At 47.2% G+C, this 20,615-nt stretch overlaps 1 protein-coding gene across 1 annotated transcript in view; it reads right to left on the bottom strand.

Moving 5' to 3' along the window:
* Nucleotides 1-3,781: 3,781 nt before the first annotated feature.
* Nucleotides 3,782-20,615, bottom strand: part of LOC146063240 (epoxide hydrolase 1-like) — a 40,752-nt gene continuing 23,918 nt past the window's right edge. Inside the window, exons 2-10 of the mRNA XM_083175444.1 lie at nt 17,492-17,653; nt 14,064-14,262; nt 11,459-11,639; nt 10,598-10,825; nt 10,302-10,431; nt 8,493-8,707; nt 5,527-5,635; nt 5,172-5,297; nt 3,782-4,047 (exon numbers count right to left, since the gene is read on the bottom strand). Of these exons, the coding sequence (XP_083031570.1) occupies nt 3,846-4,047; nt 5,172-5,297; nt 5,527-5,635; nt 8,493-8,707; nt 10,302-10,431; nt 10,598-10,825; nt 11,459-11,639; nt 14,064-14,262; nt 17,492-17,520 (1,419 nt within the window). The 5' untranslated portion in view covers nt 17,521-17,653 and the 3' untranslated portion in view covers nt 3,782-3,845. The remainder of the gene's footprint in view (nt 4,048-5,171; nt 5,298-5,526; nt 5,636-8,492; nt 8,708-10,301; nt 10,432-10,597; nt 10,826-11,458; nt 11,640-14,063; nt 14,263-17,491; nt 17,654-20,615) is intronic.

The raw sequence follows: 20,615 nt of genomic DNA, 5'->3' as shown, positions 1-20,615 counted from the left end.
TTCCCTGTGTCGGAATGTGCATTTGGGGAACATTCCCTGTGTCGGAATGTGCATTTGGGGAACATTCCCTGTGTCGGAATGTGAATTTGGGAAACACTCCCTGTGTCGGAATGTGAATTTCAGGGGCATTCCCTGTGACAAATTGCCGGGTTGACAGTTTTAAACCCGGTAATTTGATGCTGTGTGAAAGGGGGTCATACCGCACCTGGTAAAATGACCCAGCACTCAAAACGCAGGGGGGATTGCAGGGTTGCATGTCTGAAAGGGGTATAACTCGCCTCTACAACTGAACCTGGGAGAAACAGATGGTCCTGAGATCTACATCTGCATTCCTGAACTTTTAAGGGGTAGAATTCTATGCATCCTAAAACGCGGATGTGCTGCAATAATATCGGCCCAATTCGCAATTTGATAATTTATTACATTGCACGGCTTTATCATCAATTATCGTCTAAAGGGAAAGCTTTGTCCCTGCCATGGCTCCCCGCAGCATTATTGGGGGTTTTTCATAAAAAAAAAAAACAACACAATTATGTTCTGCGCATGCACCACCAACATTACCACCGCTTCCACCACAGACAGGAGCATGTGACCACACGCACACACCACTGGTTATACTTACCTACCCCGGGTTCAGTGATCAGCCCTTCTGCAGAGCTGCATGTCACCGTGGCTTTCTGCTTCTTTGACCTCGGTCACTGTAAAGTGAGCTGTTGTTTTGCAGCATCACTTTGATGCACTGGGGGTCACAGGAGCAGCGCACAGCCACAATGACTGTCAGCCCTCACCGGAGCAGACCCAAGGTAGGTGAATATAATTGGTACTTGTTTCCTAGCACGGCCACAACGATCATGATCGTGGGCATCGTAAGGGAAAATCGGGGGCATCGCGGCCATCGCATGCACTAAAAAATCGTGTGCGATGGTCGCGACGCGATGCCCCCGATTTCCCATAGGAAACAATGGTAAATGGGCCAGAAACCCCCAAAAACACCCCTGAACAGTGAAATGTCCCCCCAAAAGTATTTTACGCCACCCCACGATCAACGCGAACCCGAAGCGTGGCGAGCGCAGCCCGCAAGGGGCGGCGGTACGCGTCCTCCGACCTTTTCATACCCCCACTATCCACGTCGGCGTGGAGTTGAGAATAGAATAGTGTGGCGAACGCAGCGAGCCACCGAGCCCAAAGCGTGGGGACGCGGATACCTGTGAAGCCCGCGAAGGGACGCGTTTACCTGTGAAGGTATCTGCGTCCGCTCGCCACACTATTCTATTCTCAACTCCACGCCGACGTGGATAGTGGGGGTATGAAAAGGTCGGAGGACGCGTACCGCCGCCGCTCGCCACGCTTCAGGTTCACGTTGAACGTGGGGTGGCGTAAAATAGTTTTGGGGGGAAATTTCACTGTTCAGGGGTGTTTTGGGGGGTTTCTGGCCCATTTACCATTGTTCCCTATGATGATTTGGTGAAATTGAGCCATTTAACATTGTTCCCAATGGGAAATCGGGGGCATCGCGGGTACATTGAGCCATTTAACATTGTTTCCTATGGGGAAATCGTGGGCATCGCGTCTGCACCATTTAAGCCTTTTTTAGCCGCATACGACGCGACCGACACGATTTTGACTGTTTTCAATGGGAAAATCGGGGGCATCGCGTCGGTCGCGTCGTATACCACTAAAAATGACACACGATGCCCGCGATTGTGGCCGTGCTAGGAAACAAGTACCATATAATCTTTAAAAATTGTATTTGTTTTTTATTTACATTTTTGTCCCAGTGATCATCGCGTGTCTCCATCGGACGCACATAGCTGATAACACTGCCCCCATCCCTGCACTGCGGTCTCTACCTATGGGCAGAGAAAGTTGTGCCAGGGTAGGGGATTCCCAGTGACCCCTGTGATGACATCAGCTGCTGTTATTATCGGTATTCAGGCATGATGGGGGGATGAGACAAATTCCAGAACCAGTCATAGAACCTTGCATTCTGGTGGAATCGATGCAATAAAGAATACAGTATCTATCCTTATGTATCAATGCCTATTTCCCTATAGATTGTAAGCTTGCGAGCAGGGCCCTCCTACATTTTGACGGTCTGTAAATACCCTGTTTTGTTGTATCACTGTCCCCTTTATAAAGCGCAACGGAATATGCTGCGCTATATAAGAAACTGTTAATAAATAAATAATAAATAAATAAATGATGTCACAAGCAAAATGTCAACATGGAAAAGGTTTTTCATAATTTCAAAAATACATAAAAAAAAAAAACGTGTTTTCCGGGAATTAGCCACAAATATTAAAATGATAAAATGGGCCCCCATGTCCTGCCGACACAGTGATAACAATAGCAGAGAAGAGAACACAGAATGTTGTGTAAAGTGGAGGAGTTAGAAACACTGAAAGGCAGCAGAGCGATTGTCACTGAGCGACCAGCCAACAAAGTGTAGGAAAAATGTACTAAAGCTTCTAAAAATGGAGAGGGGATGTTGCCTCTAGCAACCAATCAGATGATGTCTATCATTTCTCTATTGCATTGTAAAAAAAATCATATATAGACTTATTGGTTGCTATGTGCAACATCACTATTCCTTTTAAGGAGCACAAGATATTCGTTTTCCTTTGTTGTATGTTGTGTACCAGCGAGACTCTTGTGTCATAAGACACTGTGGGCCTGATTCAGTCCAGATTGCACAGCTGCGAATTTGCAAGGCGGACGATTATTGATGAACTCTGCCTGCATATTAGCCACGCCGCGCGTTCGCGATGCCCGGCAGTGATCAAGTCCTGCAACTTTTTCTGTTCGCTGGCCATACACAAGGTGATTGACATACAGTGGGCATGTGGGGGCGGGTGCCAAAAACTCTCCTTGGCAGTAATGTCTAAGCCGGTTGGGGAAATGTTTGTGACCTCAGCAGCATTCTGGATGTGCCTGTATTCATCGTAGCACTGCGTAAGTCCTGGGCTACACGGCGCATGTAATGACTTGTGGCCAGTATAAAAATCATACAATGGTGAGCCTGTTACAAAGGCATTTGGACATATTCGCACCAATGCGAACAGATGTGCACCCATACACATTCATTCGCATAATGAGCTCATCAACCAGCAAGGCGGGATTTCAATGGAGCAGGGCGGCAGCTTAACTGAACGTTGTCTGCTGCCGATTCGCAGCCGTGCGAACAGGTCTGTGTCCATACAAAAAAAAAAAAGCCTACATATTAGTTTCCATGTTACAGTATAGCAGTTTACACACTCATTGATGATTTACTTTCGATTCAATTTGCTTTGGACAGGCATGTCCAAACTATGGCCCTCCAGCTGTTGTGAAACTACAAGTACCATCATGCCTTGCCACAGTTTTGCTATTCAGAATGCTAAAACTATGGCAAGGCATGCTGGGATGTGTAGTTTCACAACAGCTGGAGGGCCACAGTTTGGACATGCCTGGTTTTGGATTTCCCCAATTCCACCCCCTTTCAATTTGCAATTTGGCCTTTGCTTTCCATTCGATCTGCACTTTTGCATTCCATATCGATTTCGATTTGCATTTAAGGCACAGTGTACACACAATGGATTCACTGGATCGAATTCGATATCTCCTTGCCTGCCTGGTCCTTGTTTCTTTTAGATACAGAGAAATCGGGAGCGCCCATCGAATCAAATGTCGAACGAGAGCATCTTAAAAAACATTCGATTCGATTTTGCTTCTATAAGCAAAACTGAATCAACAACCCTTCATAATCCAAGCATGTGTACATCCCTTAAGAGAGACAACGTGGTAATATCTCCAAAATACATTTTATTAAACAAAGTTGCTCTTTTACGACCAGTTTTTTTTCCAGCTCATCTTTTTTCCACCTTGGATACAAAATTCTGGATATCGCGGGTGAGAAGCTCTGGCTCCTCAAAGGCAGCAAAGTGTCCCCCGCGTGGCATGTACGTGTAAGTGATGATCTTCTTATGTCTCTCCTTCGCAAATACCTTTGGCGCGTGCATCACTTCGCTGGGGAATGCTGCAATTCCAGTGGGTACGTACACAGGAGTCCTACAACACAAATACCTCAATATCAGATACAAGGTCAGACTACAGTGTAGTTTTTCAATAGAAAAGGGAAAGAAAAAAACTGGACATTGGCGAAACGCGCAATAACTGTCACAATGCGTACGAGGATGCAGCATGGGATCATCCAACTGAGTAACTCCCAGGTATCTCATAATGGCCAACTCACATTCGTCACCGAGGCTAGTATATATGTGTTGCAAGACAGACTGCCCCTTCCCCACCCCCAAAACGGTGGCAGCCTGCCAATCAGCCTTCAGCTTAGAGGGTGCTTTGTGCAACAACTCAGAAGGGTTCTGCATATGCACCATCCCCCACCATTAGAGTTATACACAGACTATTGCGTTTCAATAGAACTCTGAATCATGGCCACTATACCGGAACATTAAATGGCAGAAGTACAGTGCATCATTTCTCCAACACCAGTTGGTTGAATTTGCGTGCATCTGTTCTTCCACATACTGTACAGGGCGACCATAATTAAACTTCTCCTATTAAGTTCCATCTGTAGCTTCCACATTTTTCCAGTTGAATCCTGCTTCCCGTGTCCTAATAAGTCTACTTACCAAATTTGGCGACATACTGGGTGGAGTCTAATTATGGCCACCCTGCATATTCACTATCATAAATCTAATAGGGTTGGGTGTGAAATGCCGGCCGTCAGGTTACCAGTGGTCAGAATGCCAATGGATCCTGGTAAGTATTATAACCCTATCTCTAACCCACCGCTCCTCCTAACGCTAACCATCCCCTGCCGCAGCCGAACCCTAACCTTCACCCTAGTGCCAACCCTAATACTCACCTTTGGAATCTATTGGCATTGTGACCATCGGGATTGTAACCATTGGGACCCTGACCCCCAGGATTCTGACTACAAGCCATCTAATGTCATATCTGATATTATACATTGAACTTCCCCAAGTGGAAGGTTTCTAAACCATTCTCAAGAAGCCTCCACATCCCAAAGCAGAACTATTCCCAATAAATGTACCCTGATCTTCATCCAACAATAATAGTATTATTTGTTGACCATACCCTCAGGTTTTCCAACTCCCGAGCTCCACAGCTAGAACGCTCACCTCAAAACCTGGAAAGCCAAGCTTTTTTACCTGTGTATTGGTGAGTTCTGGAACTCGCGGGTAAAGTTCTCCTTGTAGAACCTCATGGAGGACGTGATTGATCCGGTTACCCAGTAGATCATCACATTCGTGAGAAGATCATCCATGGAGTATTTCCTACGACACAAACCACAATGTGTGTCAATAAGACTGTGCTTGATAGGACTTCCACCACAACTACAGATGGTCAAAGCCTGGGAAATGTTCTCTCATTTCTTGACAGCCCCCTCTAATTTTAGACTTATCTGTGCTTTATCAGCAATTTTACTGAGGTTCTAATCATCTGACAGCTTCCCCCATACAGTTACTGCTAGAGCTTCTGTATCACCATCACTGTGTGTCTGACCTTTGTAGGCCACCATCCTCAAGTTCTCTGAAGTCTGGATTGGTCCATGTAGAGAATTTCTCTAGAATGTAGGCAGCTAATCCAGCAGGGGAGTCATTCAGAGCGGAGCCTAATGGAATGGGAACATAGGTGTCACATTAATAGAGTTAATGACACAGATGAGTCTTCCAGTCTTTTTGTCTGGAACAAACCATGTTGTCATGCAAGGGGGCACACATACATTTATATTTTTTCTGTGCAGGGTAAATACTGGCATTTACAGCTTTATATTTCCCCATGCACCAGAACGATATTCTACCCAAATCGTACAATCTCAACTAGTTGTATGACTGATTGCATGCAGATTGTGTGCACATAATTGTGCAATGCGCGGTCCCACTGGTTGGAGGATTGGTCCTCTGATCTGACGTGGTGCACGTCAGATCAGTTGGGATTTGGAGCAGATTGCATGTGCTTTTAAGCACATGCAATCAGTCGTTCATCGGCGGCAGTTCGGTCCCCTGGCGGGGGACTTCAAAATGCCAATAGAGGCTCGCCGAGTCATCACCCCACCCCCTTGAGCTGGCTGTATGCTCCAGAAGACGCCTAGAAGCCCATAGGTGAAGATACCACAGAATATTTTTAAAACCAGTGTGTTGTGTTTTTATTTTAATATTTCCTTTACAGGGGGGCTATAGGTTCCAGGGGGCTCATGCTGGTACCAAGGGGAGAACAGAGTTGACCCCCCCCCCCCCACTCCCTCCGAGTGTCAGCTCCGTCCCGTCCCCCAGTGTCAACCCTGTTGTCGCCCCCCCAAAGCCACCTGTGTCACACACACAATTTAGTTGGGCCTGCAGTGCCCACTTCTGCAGCTCCTGCTGCTCTCCGCCTGTCCTACTGCCACAGCCAGTGACAGTATGTTCCCTCTGCGCTACACTGTTTTCCTCAGCCAGTCACAGCGCTGCCTGCTGAGCAGAGCGCCAAATCTAGGACACAGGGGGAAGCGCCAATCAGTATCAGAGCAGCGTTTCCTCTCTGTGTCCTAGATGCGGCGCTCGGCTCAGCAGGCTGCGCTACGACAGATGAAAGATCCACTGGCTGGGGAGCACAGTGTAGCATGGAGGGGATGCGTGGTCACTGGCCGTGGCAGAGAGAGTCGGGGAGTATATGGGGGCCCCAAATGTGTGGGTGCCCCAGGACGGCCGCAACTGAAACTGGGCTTGACTGTGTCATGAAACTGTTTTGAAAAGAGAAGGATTGGGTTGAGATCTGCACACAATTGAACAGAACCCTATATTATGCGGGTGTGTACCGCTGAATTACGACGAATGTATACAGCCAGAACGAGGAAGGAGAAAAAAATGGATGCACTCCAGAGGTTTTTTTTATTTCATGTATCATGAAACCATTTTTAGAGTGAATTCTCCAAAAGTGGGGTATCCTATATAATCTTTATTAATTTCTGGATTTAGGATACACCACCAGTAAGTTGAGAAATTGAAGAGGTTAAAATGTAAGACATACAACATACATATACACAATAAGGTGAATAAAGATTTGAGAAGATAAATGTGAAATAGACTTTAAAATATAGGCAGTTGGGGCTGGGCGGAGTGGTGCTTATTAGACACTTGGATGGTGCCCAGCCAGACTTTAGCTAAGATAATGTTCTTAAATGTATTCTTTAGAATAATACGTTCTGTATTGGCTTATTAACATGTGTTAAAGAAAATAATTTGAAGGGATCCTGATGGGGCTCTTTATGAGTACTAGTACAGGTACCGAATTACTGTGGCCTGATGTATCCTGGGGTTCTGCCAGTGCGTGGCAAAGACAATGCTAGCAGTTTAGCCCGGAGAGGTCACGGGTGGCGAGGTGACTTGTATATTACAATTATGGAATATCCCACCGGGATGTATATGGGCTATAGTAGCTTGTTGGGTACAGATTTTTTATGTGTATATATATCCAGTTCGCCTATATTGGCTTATTGAATTTGGGTGGCTTTAAACATTGTTAGCCTATGTTGGCTTTTGTACACCATTTACATAGTTACACAGTTCGCCTGTTATAGGTTGATTAAGTGTGGAATGGTAATACACAGTTTGCCTCTATTCGCTTATTGTGTGCCCGTTTTTAACCCCTTCAGTGGTGTTTTTTTTTTTTTTAAGGAGCGCTCCCCACTGGGCGAGTTTTTTATGGGGAGCGCTCCCTAAAATAAAAACCACCACCCTCTCCCTGGGTCTGGGTAGCGCCGCTGAACTGTGAATCAGCCGCTGCCCGGCCCTGCGCCCTGCCACCCCGGCACTGCTCCCGGCAGCCGGCTTGTCATAAGTCGGCGCCGGACAGGTCAATATAAAAGCCAGGGGGGGAGGGAGCCGGGCAGCGCTGAAGCTGCCTGAGATCAGTGAGTGAACTCAGCAGCACTGCCCGGCTCTAAACAGTGGCAATCCCGAGACTTTTCCGGGCTTCCCAGATTGGAAAATTCTCGGGATTGCCACTGAAGGGGTTAATGCACAAAATGCATAACAAACCCCTGGAGTGCATCCGTTACAACTAGCTTTTTTTCTCCTTCCTCGTTCTTGTTGTGTCATGAAACTCCAACTTCTGTGCGAACACAATCTTTGAGCAGGTTGCACAGATCTGAATAACCGATGTTAATATGATGCATCAGTGAATGTATCGCAGGCGCGCGCAAAGCTGGATGAATCCTGTGAACTGTTGGACTGCGCATGAGTCCGAGCTGTGCAATTGGGCCTTTGGACCATTCTAATTTGGACACATCTCCATTGTGGCAAAGGGGCCTATTTATCACAATCCACATCTCAGATGTAGCGGAATTATGGAATTTCTATTGTAATGATTGAATACATTGCCGGGATATATCAATTATTGCACGCAGTGACAGAGCTTGTGGGAAAAGCTCTGTCCTTGTGAATCCTCTCATTCCATTTTGTGAATGATACCATGAGAACGGAACCACCTACCTACGGTATCCGGTTTGGTTGCCTGAATGTGGAGGTATCCAGACTCCCGCAGCAGCGCGTACACATTCTTCTCAAAGTAGGGGTACATGCGTCTGACATCTTCCCGCGTCAGGCCCACTAACCAAGGGACATAACGACCGAGAAGTAATGTGATCAGCATTTTGAACCCTCCCCGGTTTATAAAAACGACATTCAGATGGAGTCCCTTGACTGACCTGCAAAAGAGAAAGATGTTGTTACCATAGCAACTGTCTATAGTGTACATCTGGGACCGAGTTCAGTCATACCTTCACAAGGAAAATAAATCAAGCGCTATGGGAGTAGCTGTGATTCTAGGTTTAGCTGCTGCTCAAAATGGGGGGGGGGGGGGTAGTCAATCCCCACCTAGAGATGAAAAACACCTTTGATAAAGCTGCAGTTGGCAGTGAAACGCGTTAGGTGGACATCAAAGTTTCCTTGCCCAGGACTCAATTAGTGTGGACAATCTTGCCCAGTGTGGACTTTGGATACCAGACCCCCCCCCCCTTTACTTACCCAATGCAAATACTATGGCGGACACTGCTCTTGAGACCCCCAGTGGCTTATTCCATCCAGCTATTACTGTGAGAGGACCCCATGAGCAGAAGCCTTCAATTCCAGCGATAATACACCCGTGGCGGACACCGCATTCTGGACTCTCCCGGTGGCTATAACCCAATATAGACCACAGGACAAAAACACCAGCAAACAGCGGAAGCCTACGATACCATCCCTCCAACGGCTAATAACACACCGTGACAAATAGTGAGGACTACTATCGCTTGTATTGGATCAAAGGGTCATTCTACAATCGGTAAAGTGAACTTACCTAAGACCCATATACCCCTATCCCTTGTCCCCATGGGCCATCCACCCCCATACAATTTCCTGTGGCTATTTTTAACCATATATATGTAATTATATTGTGCATCTTTGTTTGTATATTGTTATTTTTATAATCAGTAAAGTAACCACTTAATTTTTCCATTACATTGTTTAATTTCTTAAGCGCTGCTCACTTGCCTTGTGCGTGATCGTTTGTGTGTTTTTCATACCTTAGAAACAGTCATTAAGATACAAAATGCTCTGTTCCTGGACTTCCCTGCCAGTGGCAGTTACAGAGGTTGGACTCCAGCACAAAATTCAAAGAGGGGGAGTCACATCAACTGCCAGTGGGTACAGGACAGTGGTGTTTGGGGTGGCAGTAGGTGTGGCTCCCCTTTTTGAATATTGGACTGTGCTACAGGCTCACATCTGTAACTGCCACTGGCAGGGAAGTCCAGGAACAGAGCATCTTGTACCTAATGGAATGGGCCATGTTGGAGGGTATGCATATATCCGAAACAGAACAAGCGTTCTATACAGTACATTAAAAGCACTTCATCTAATTAAGCCGCAGTGAAATAAAGCGCTAGATATTATCTATTTTCTCTGTGATTTTATAGCCAATGATGATCTGGCGGGCTGTCATGTTAAAATGGGTCTCTGGATGGCTCACAGACGATGTCTAGGTAGACCTGCACTACGTCGACATTGACAAAAAGGTCAACATGGCAATGTTCAACATGAGTTTTTCACGAACTTCATACTTTTTTGTAACATCCAAGTGGCGTCCAATTGGGAACTGTAAAGTGTGCAGGGTGTATCGGTAGCGGATCGGCAAGCTAAGGGAACCATGCGGTACACTAACTGGGCGTGCTCAGGTGTCGGCATGGACCCCCAAAACAATGATCAGTACGGCCTGAGATGATCCCAACATATATAAGTCAATTGCAATGATCATCGACTTACTCCGGTTTCAGCAGGGACATGGTTGTGGTGATCAGACTTCCCCAATCTTCTCCTTGCAGATAGAACTCATTAAACCCCAGTCGGAGCATCAGTTTGTAGAAAATGCGGGCAGCAGCGATGGCGTCAAACCCTGTCCATGGAAAGAGAATACTACGCTAAGTACAGTACATGATTGTACTATCTACATGTACAAACCATAAGACAGCTTCATATTCAGCCATCTGCTGCCTGGATATCTATAAACCCTGGACCTTTCCTCCAGCTGTAGCAGTGGTCTCGGAAATGTGTTCACTAACCTTTCTTATGTGAAGCCTCGGAGAAGCCGTATCCTGGGATAGAGGGGCAGATGACCTCAAACGTGAGATTCGGGTCTAGACCGTGTTTCCCCGGATCTGTTAGGAGTGGTATTATGTGGTAGAACTCAAAGAAGGAACCCGGCCAACCATGAGCCATGAGGAGGGGAATAGCCTTCTGTCCTGGGGAGAGGTGCGGAGGCTTCACATGTATGAAATGTATCTCCAGCCCTGCAAGGGAAGTAGAAATGAAAAACATAAAATATATAGTTATATAATTGAAGGTTCATCCTCCCTCTCCCCCATATTGAAAATAGGTGCAGTGAATGCAAAATGCATTTACTAAAATATAGGGTCATGGCATCATGGGGAAGGGGTGTGGTCACAGAATAGTACCAATGCACATTACACAGCACAGTAGTGTCAGTCACAATACACCACACAGTAGTACCCCTTATACACGTTTTGCCACACAGTAGTTCTTTTTATACACATTACACCACACAGTAGAACCCTTTATACATGTTACACAACAGTAGAGTCCCTTATACACATTATGCTAGGTAGAGCTAGCATAATGCAGCGCTTATGGCTGTAATGTATATTAACCGTGGTGCATATGGCAGAGGAGGAGCCAGGCACACTGCTACTATGGTACATTACAGCATGCAGCGCTGTAGCTGGCAGCGGCACGTACAGTACATAGTCAAGCGGTCACAGATTGATACGACCAGAGCGCACACAGGGCAAATGTGCTGTGTGATGAGCACCTTCCGCCCCATCCTAGTTACAGCCCTGGCTCCTCACACTCAAATCATACACAGACTATTAATGGTTTGTTTTTGTTCGTGGTGTGGGACTAACCTTCAATGCTGGTCTTGTAGTGCGGGTACCTGTTGATCATTTCCACCTGTTTTCCCCAATCAAACGTGTCCTTCCAGTAGGAGACAATCTTCTGGAGCTCTGGGCCATTGACCCCATAATGAAACTGTGAGTCTTCCAGAGGAGAAACATAGCGAGTCCTGTCCAGGCGCTCGTGTAGATCCTGTAGCACCAATAACGGAACACATACATCTTCCATTTATGATGTTTTATATAAGCATGAGGGATTTATGTGACACAAAGTGACACTGTGACATAACACTGCCACTTTTAAAAAAAACATTAGTCCTCAATCCAGTGTTTTACACTGGGGCAATTTTGATAAGCCTACTTACAACAGTTTGACCATTACTATCTAGCCTGAGCCACAGTGTTTGCAGGCAGGCATGGATTTTATAGACCACATTGGCCCAAACGCCTCCATCCACTAGTGCTATATGGCTAGGGGTGCCCACAGGTTGGCCGGCCGGCCCTCAGTAAAATGGAGGGGGTGTGGCCTCCGATGGAGAAATAAAAAAAAACACAGGCTTCCGCTATAGCTGTCTCTCTCCCCAGCTCAGCAGGAATGTGGAGAGAGGCGGTGCTATGGCGGAAGCCTGTTGTTATCTCGCTCCCCACTGGCTGACTCCCTGCAATGGGGAGGGGAATTGGGACCCGGGCCTAAGTAAAAAGTGCCCGCCCACCCCTCTCTACGCCACTGGATATGGCCACTTTTCATCCAATTCGGAGCTTTCAGAACGACAGGGTGAGTAAACCTTTTAAATCATCAACCCCAATGTCCAAATAAAGACAAACAAAAATGGAAAATTGCATTATTTGGTGAGGAAAATACCTATGATTTAATGCCCACCGTGTGGTCAGATAGGCCATTTTCCTGTGGTGGCCTTGAGAAGATGTCTCATCCATCTCATTATTAATCTGGCCCTGCAGGTACTAATGCTGTTTACACACGGTGAGATTTGACATTAGATTTTGACTATATAGTCAAAATCGCATGCAGATTGTATGCAGATTGCACAGGTTTTTTACCTTGCGATCCCGATGCGCGCTCCCGTGACAGCACAAATCGAAACCCAGATAGACGGGGCAGCCATGACTATAGAGTGCAAATCTAATGCAGATTGTATGGATTGTATTTAAAAAGTACAGAGATAGCAAAGATTGTATAGCAGTCAAATCTTAAGTCGAATAGCAAGGGAATCTCACCGTGTGTTGACACCAATAGTGTCTGCAGTGGCGTAAGTTCATCCCAGTTGCCCGGAGGCAAGATTTATATTGGTGCCCCCCAACACATCCACACACACACACACACAACCTTATATAATTATATATATACATATACCTATGTCTCTTATAAAAAAGTGTCTGGTGTACACTTCAGGACTTTACAAAGTCAAAAGACACCTAGATACAGAGGATCGGGACAGAGGCCCTGTACGTTCCTTAAACCTCTCCCCCTACACCGCTAACCCTCCCTGCTTGCAGCCTAACGCTAACATGTCCCCCGCTAGTGCCTAACCCTTACCACTATACCCAGCCATCTAAACCTAATGCCCCCTCCCCGCAGCCCAACCCTAACCTGCCCAAGCGTACTTATGTTCCAGCAATGGTGTTCTGGTAGTTTAACCGCTGGGATTATAACTGTATCGCACTACTGCGCCTTGTTCATTGCTCCAGCTCTGCACATTCATTGTGACAGATAATATTACCTGCATATTGCTTCATCTCTCCAATCCTGGACTTTGTTACCAGTAAATCAGTCCAGTGTTTCAGAGACTTGCGCCAGCCGGCTATCCAGTCCCTGATGTGTCTATGTTTATCTGCCACCATTTATGGAGCCTGTATATTGTACATTATACTGCTCTATGTTTACCTACAGGAATAGATCTATCTAACCGGTGTCACTGCTGCAATAAAGGAGGTCACATTAAATCCACTCCTAGATGGTGGCGATCTGATGGATGCAGCAGCAGTAGCACATGTCATTGCAACAATCTGGTAACGTGACATCAGCTGGGGCATGAGGGGGTGACACTTTGTGGTAATGTGACACCAACTGGGGCCTGGGGGGTGGCCCCGTCTGGTGGCTTTATCTGATAATGCGACACTTACTGCGGTTTGATATTACTGTTAATTGTGGATTTTTGTTTATTATTTGGTATAGATTTTTGGCCTCTTACATCATAGGCTATTAGGTAAGATAGATCAAGCCTTGGAGAGAGATAATGTCATTTGTCATTTCTTAGATATGGCAGAACCAGAGTGTTATTAAAGCAGGGGCCCGATTGTCACATGACAAGTGCACACTATAAGACTTGTGTTCATTAGAAAACCCTACCACAACTTGTGCAGTTCCTCTTTCTGGTCTGGGTTATCATTCTCTGCTGTGGTGCTTCTAGCACACTGAGGTCTGTATCTCAGTGCTGAGCTACAGGACAGTGTGTGCTATAAGCACCAGAGCAGACAGTGACACCTGAGGCAGGAAAGAGGAACTGCACGGGATGTGACTGGTGCAAGGTGCTAGAATGAACATGAAGAAATACATACGGTAAATATCTTGTGTAAGGCATGCTGTGACTTCTGGTACCTGGATATCTGCATCGGACACCTCAAGGCGGAAAGGTCTCACACTGGTGTCTTCATTCTTCTGTGCTTTCTCTCCTCTCCCCCACCAGCCATCCCCCATCTCTATTGCCGGCTTCCTGCGCCTACACAGCATCCAGCAAACCAGGGCGCCCCCAACAGGAACCAAGACGCTGTGGGGCCAGTGCTCATTAAAGGCACGCCTGGAAAAAGGGAGATTACATGGTTGTTGTTTTTTTAAATTAGGATTTTATACTTTTCATTTAAAAGAGACAAAGAAAACATTTTAAATGAGACTTAAAAATAGTATAAATCCATGGCTTTAAATCAGTATTGGCCCAGAATGGATTCATCAAACCATTTTATCGTATGACCTTCTCCCATTATCATCTTTCAGATGTTCTTATCATTAAACTTCCAATATCACATCTATGCCAGGGTAGCCAACCCTCCCGGAATGGTTAGGTCTAAATTGTAGGGGACAAAAGGACCTCGTGACGTCACAGGGGAAGAGAAAGGAAGAGCAAGGTCGGAAGAAGGGTCCCAAACGGACACTTGCCATGCTTCGGGCACGGTGGCTCGCTCCGCTCTGCTCACCACCTGGTCACTAAAGGCAACCAGTGGTGGCGTGGATAGTGAAGGTCCTTTAGCATCTACCCTCCCGGAATGGCCAGAAAAGGGGGCAACCCTCCCGCATTTCCATCCATCAGCCGCAAACCCCCACACGGCGAGGAAGGGGGGTCCGAGGGTGAAATGAAGCGATCACGTCATTTTAGCCCCGCGCCCCCATAGTGCAATGCCTGAAATACCGGCATTGCCCTGCGGGGGGCGGGACTAAAATAACGTGTTTGCTATAGCCACGCCCCCAACAGAGCATCCCTTCCATGGCCCCACCCCCAAACTGCCCATTTCGCCTCCCGGGGATGGCCCCGCCCCACTGCTTCAATGAGCTGGAGAGGGCAGCATAGAAGTCGGCAACCACTGGCGTAACTATAGGGACGCAGCCCCCGCGGTGGCGGGGAGGCGCCGGGTGTCTGCGGGCGCTATTTTTTCTCAGCCAGCTCCCCACTGCTTGTGGGTGCAGCGGGGAGCTGGCAGGGGGGTCCGTGCGGCGCGGAGGTACCTGTATTCAGGCAGGGAGAGCCTGGAGGTCCCTGCGCCTGCGGCGCTGAGTAGGATGTTGCCGGCCGGGGTCCCTGCAGTGAAGTGGAAATAACGCGCTATCTCCGGCGGAGATAGCGCGTTATTTCCACTTCACTGCAGGGACCCCGGCCGGCAACATCCTACTCAGCGCCGCAGGCGCAGGGACCTCCAGGCTCTCCCTGAAATTAATACAGGTACCTCCGCGCCGAACGGACCCCTGCGGGGGGCAGCGGCAAAATTGTCGGGGGGGGGGGGGGGGCGCGAAATTGTCCCGGCGGGGGGGAGCAAAAATTTGCGTTACGCCACTGTCGGCAACTATGATCTATGCTGGTAATACTCAAATCTACCTCTCCTCTACTGATCCTCTCCTCTCCTAATTCTCACCCACACTTCCACCTATCTCTCTGCTATCTATTCTCGGATGGCCCAGCGCTTTCTTATGCTGGTGGGTACACACGAATAGATATATCTGCAGATAGATCAGGCAGCGTGTTCTCCATACACCCTGCCCGATCCGTCGGAAAAGACATCCAAGTGGGCAGGCGCATTTGCATGTGCCCGCCCATTGAGCTGCCGGCTCCCAGTGTGGCTTTACAGGCAGTCTGGAGATCGCCCATACACACAGCACAATGCGCCGATATATCGGACATTGGGTCAGATGCATTCAGCTTCAAAAGTGATAAAATGGAGAGTGATAAACAACCAACCAATCAGGTCCTGCCTGACATTTTTCAAACAGTCTGTGACATAGCAGTTAGGAGTTGATTGGTTGGTTGGTTGGTTATCACTCCCCATTTTATCACTTTTGAAGCGGAGTACATCTGGCCTATAGGCTGTGCTGTGGAGCCAACGCAATATATCCGTGAACAACGCTGTTCACAGATATATTGTTCGTAAACACTGGCCGATGGTGCATCAAATTTATCGGCTGCGTAATGAAACGTCTGATATATCGGCCAGTGTGTACACACCTTTAGGCTTAAAATGTCTAAGACTGAGCGGATCATCATCCCACATAAAACCCAGCCATCTCTCATCCTAACCTTCTGTTTATGCTCACTTCTACCCCTTCTGTCTCTCTCCCGTATATATCTGCCCCTCCCCTTTAGAATGTAAGCTCTCACGAGCAGGGCCCTCTCTCCTAGGGTTACCACCTCATCCCTTTAATTCTGGACACATATTAATTACACAGGTTCTGTGGCTGATTAACATTTGAAGTGGAGTTTTGAAGTCAGCCAGCCACAGAACCTGTGTAATTAATATGTGTCCGGAATTAAAGGGATTAGATAGTAGCCCTACTCTCTCCTCATCTACCATCCAGACAATTGCTTCAGTGTCCTGTTCCCTAATGCAACTATCCTTATTTACCATGTACTCGTCCTAAATTGTCCTCTGTACTGTAATCCATTATTTGTTTTTTGCTCATCTATGTATTGATAGGCGCTGCAGAACCTTTGTGGCGCCATATAAATAAATTACAACAACATTACAGCCATGCGTCGCTCACACGCCAAATCCCTGTGTCAGAACCATGCAGACTACACACACAGACACACAATGCAGCTCACACTCTGGGTCTGACTACACACAGACACAGACACACAATGCAGCTCACACACCAGGTCCCTGTGTCAGAAGAACCATGCAGACTAGTAGACAAAGACACACAATGCAGCTCACACTCTGGGTCTCACTACACACAGACACACAATGCAGCTCACACTCTGGGTCTGACTACACACAGACACAGACACACAATGCATCTCACACACCAGGTCCCTGTGTCAGAAGAACCATGCAGACTAGTAGACAGACACACAATGCAGCTCACACTCTGGGTCTGACTACACACAGACACAGACACACAATGCAGCTCACACTCTGGGTCTGACTACACACAGACAGACACACAATGCATCTCACACACCAGGTCCCTGTGTCAGAAGAACCATGCAGACTAGTAGACAGACACACAATGCAGCTCACACTCTGGGTCTGACTACACACAGACACAGACACACAATGCAGCTCACATTCTGGGTCTGACTACACACAGACACAGACACACAATGCAGCTCACACTCTGGGTCTGACTACACACAGACACAGACACACAATGTAGCTCACACTCTTGGTCTGCAGTTTGCACAAATAAAGTTATGTAGCTGAAACTTTGAAGCTGCTAATTATTCCCATTGTGTATAGTCACTGCACAGTGAGCGTCAGTGTATCTGCAGGGGTATATATACCGTAGCCCAGTATATACAGTCTCACAGTATTGCAGCTCACCTGCCATCCTCTAATAGTTGTCTCCACATCTTGCTGCCTTCCTCTGTAATGCTGTATTCTGGGTAGGAGAACACCACACTCCCCTCACTTACTCCTCCTCTGTGGGTGACCAAGGTTCAGATTTCTGGCAGGGAAACAGCAGCTCTCCCGCCCAGAGATAGCCTGAGAAACAAGATTGGATTATGCAATGGCCTGTGTTTAATTGAAGCATTTGTATTACACGTGTTCTGGTAATAATAGGTTTTGGAAAACATCTTCTAATTTGCTCCCAGGTGAACGCACCTGGCCTAGGGATGGGCATCAACCATCGATGATTAACAATTATCACTGGCTTTCCACTGATGGTTTATGAGCTTACCATCGATGACAGAAATCGGATGGTTTTTTTTTCTACTACCAATGTTAAACAGGGAGCCAATGTTTTTTTTTTCTCCTAAGCGGCCCCTGCCTGAAGTGAACATCGGTGGTTTGAACAGATCGATGGCTGAGTGATGACCATCCTTGTTTTAAAGTCATTGAAGGTGATCCCTGAGGGTTAACCAAACTGATGGTCATCACTACACCTGGATGGGGATGGCCCTCCAGCTGCTGTGAAACTACAAGTCCCATCATGCTTTGCCACAGATTTGCTATTCGGGAGCGTTCAAACTATGGCATGCTGGGATGTGTAGTTTCACAATAGCTGGATGGTCAAAGTTTGGACATGCCTGCTAGGGTGACCAACTCATCCCTTTAATCCGGGACACATATTAATTACACAGGTTCTGTGGCAGTTTAAAACCAGGTGAAATGGAGTCTTGAGGTGTGGCTGGATGACTTCAAGACTCCATTTCACCTGGTTTTAATCATCCACAGAACCTGCCAGTGTGTATATGGTAGTGTCTAGATCCCATGCAGTTTAGGTAATTTTCCCATCATGCCCTGGGTCCACGTATACCTGGAGGGGGAATATAAATCTGTGGCGAGCGAAGCGAGCCACCGTGCCCGAAGCGTGCGAGCCCGCGAGGGTACAATGCTGCAAAAATAAAACAAAATAAACGACACCTACATGAATTACACATAAATTTAAAAACGTTGTGAGGGCATCTAACAACTTCCGCCCTCACTGAACGTCACTTCCTGTAAGCTATACTGCATGGGAACTAGTCTCTACCGTGTGTATATGTGTTGCTTCTTTCATATTCAGCTTAGTTTATGTTTTTATGTAGGGTTGACTACCTGACCTTTTCCATGATGGAGAAAATGCTCTGTTCCTGGTAGAGATGAGCGGGTCCAGATTCCCGAGATCCGACAGATCCGAATATCGGGGATCCGGGCCGGCTCGGGAGTTCCCCCCCGGAATTCTGGACCAATAACGAGGCCGAACGTCATCATCGCGCTGTCGGATTCTCGCGGGAGCGGGATCTTATAAAAGACACACACGCGCCCCGCCATCTTCACTCCACACTTGGAGAGGGAAGAGGGTGGTTGGGAAGCTCCGTGTGCTCCGTGCTGTGCTCTGTGCCATGTGCTTCGTGACCTGACCTGTGCCCTTACTGCCCTGTGCTGTGCTCCGTGCCATGTGCTCCGTGCTGTGCTCCGTGACCTGCCCTCACTGCCCTGTGCTGTGCTCCGTGCCATGTGCTCCGTGCTGTGCTGTGCTCCGTGACCTGCCCTCACTGCCCTGTGTTGTAGACTTGAGAGTCAGTGACTGTTTATAGGCCTGAGCCCTGTAGTGTGATTTAACTAACTAGGTGCTGCAGTGCTCACACGCAGGGGCTGCAGTGTCCACTGTCCAGGGGCTGTCCTGTGGCCCGTGCCCTGTTGTGATTTATTTAGCCCTAAGCCCTGTGTTGTGATTTATTTAGCCCTGAACCCTGTGTTTTTTGTGATTTAACTAACTAACTCAGTGCTCACACGCAGGGGCTGCAGTGCTGCTGAGTAGTACACTGTGTACAGGGGCTGCAGTAATACAAGGGGCTGTGTCCAGTGTGACGGCCTATATCTTATCCATTGTCCAGTGTCACGAGTCACTCACGACATATATCCTGTGTCCTGTCCTGTGTGATGACTGACGACATATCCTGTGTCCAGTGTGACGACATATATCCTGTGTCCAGTGTGACGACATATATCCTGTGTCCACTGTGACGTCATATATCCAGTGTCCTGTGTGACGACATATATCCTGTGTCCTGTGTGACGACATATATCCTGTGTCCAGTGTGACGACATATATCCTGTGTCCTGTGTGACGACATATATCCATTGTCCTGTGTGACGACATATATCCTGTGTCCTGTGTGACGACATATATCCATTGTCTAGTGTGACGACATATATCCAGTGTCCAGAGGCTGTGTCCATTGTCCAGGGGCTGTGTCCAGGGTGACAGGCTGTGTCCAGTGCAGTTTCCAGGGGCTGTGTCCAGGGGCAGTGTCCAAGGGGCTGTATCCAGTGTGACAGGCTGTGTCCAGTGTAAAGTAAGAAAAATAAATAAAAGTAATAAATAAAATAAAAACACATGATGGAGGAGGAAATAGTGGGAGTGCTGAAGCTGCTACCACCAGTCATGACAAGGCCGATACCTCTTTGTATTTGCTGTTTGGAGCATTTCTCTTTTTTTGGGATAGTTTATTAAACTGCCACCCTGTCTGCCCCTGCAGTGCCGCTCTGCCAGGATGGAAGTGTAAGGTCCACATGTATATGATGCCCACTGCTGTCGCTTAGCTCAGTCATCCAGCTACCTCGGTATACCCTTTTGGCCCAACTACAGTAAATGAAAACAATTTTGTAAGCTGTGAAGTGATCAAAATTGACTAGAAATGAGTGGAAACTAATGTTATTGAGGTTAATAATACTTTAGGGGCAAAAACAGGCCCAAATTCTGCCATTTTTAGCATTTTTTCCATAAAAATCCAGATCCAAAACCAAAACCCACAAGGGTGGTTTTGCCAAAACCAATCCAGATCCAAAACACGAAGGGAGATCCAGATCCAAAACCAAGACCAAAACCCGAAAAAGTGGCCGCCGCACATCTCTAGTTCCTGGACTTCCCTGGTAATGTAGGATTGCCATCATCTGTGGTGACACCTTTCTTATCAATTACCTACAGATAGAGCCGTCCTCATCTAGCCCTTTAATA

The sequence above is a fragment of the Crinia signifera genome, chromosome 3, assembly GCF_055691185.1.
Source record: "Crinia signifera chromosome 3, ASM5569118v1, whole genome shotgun sequence".
NCBI lineage: Eukaryota > Metazoa > Chordata > Amphibia > Anura > Myobatrachidae > Crinia > Crinia signifera.
Note: the sequence above shows the minus strand (reverse complement) of the source record. Positions and strands in the feature narration are given on the sequence as shown.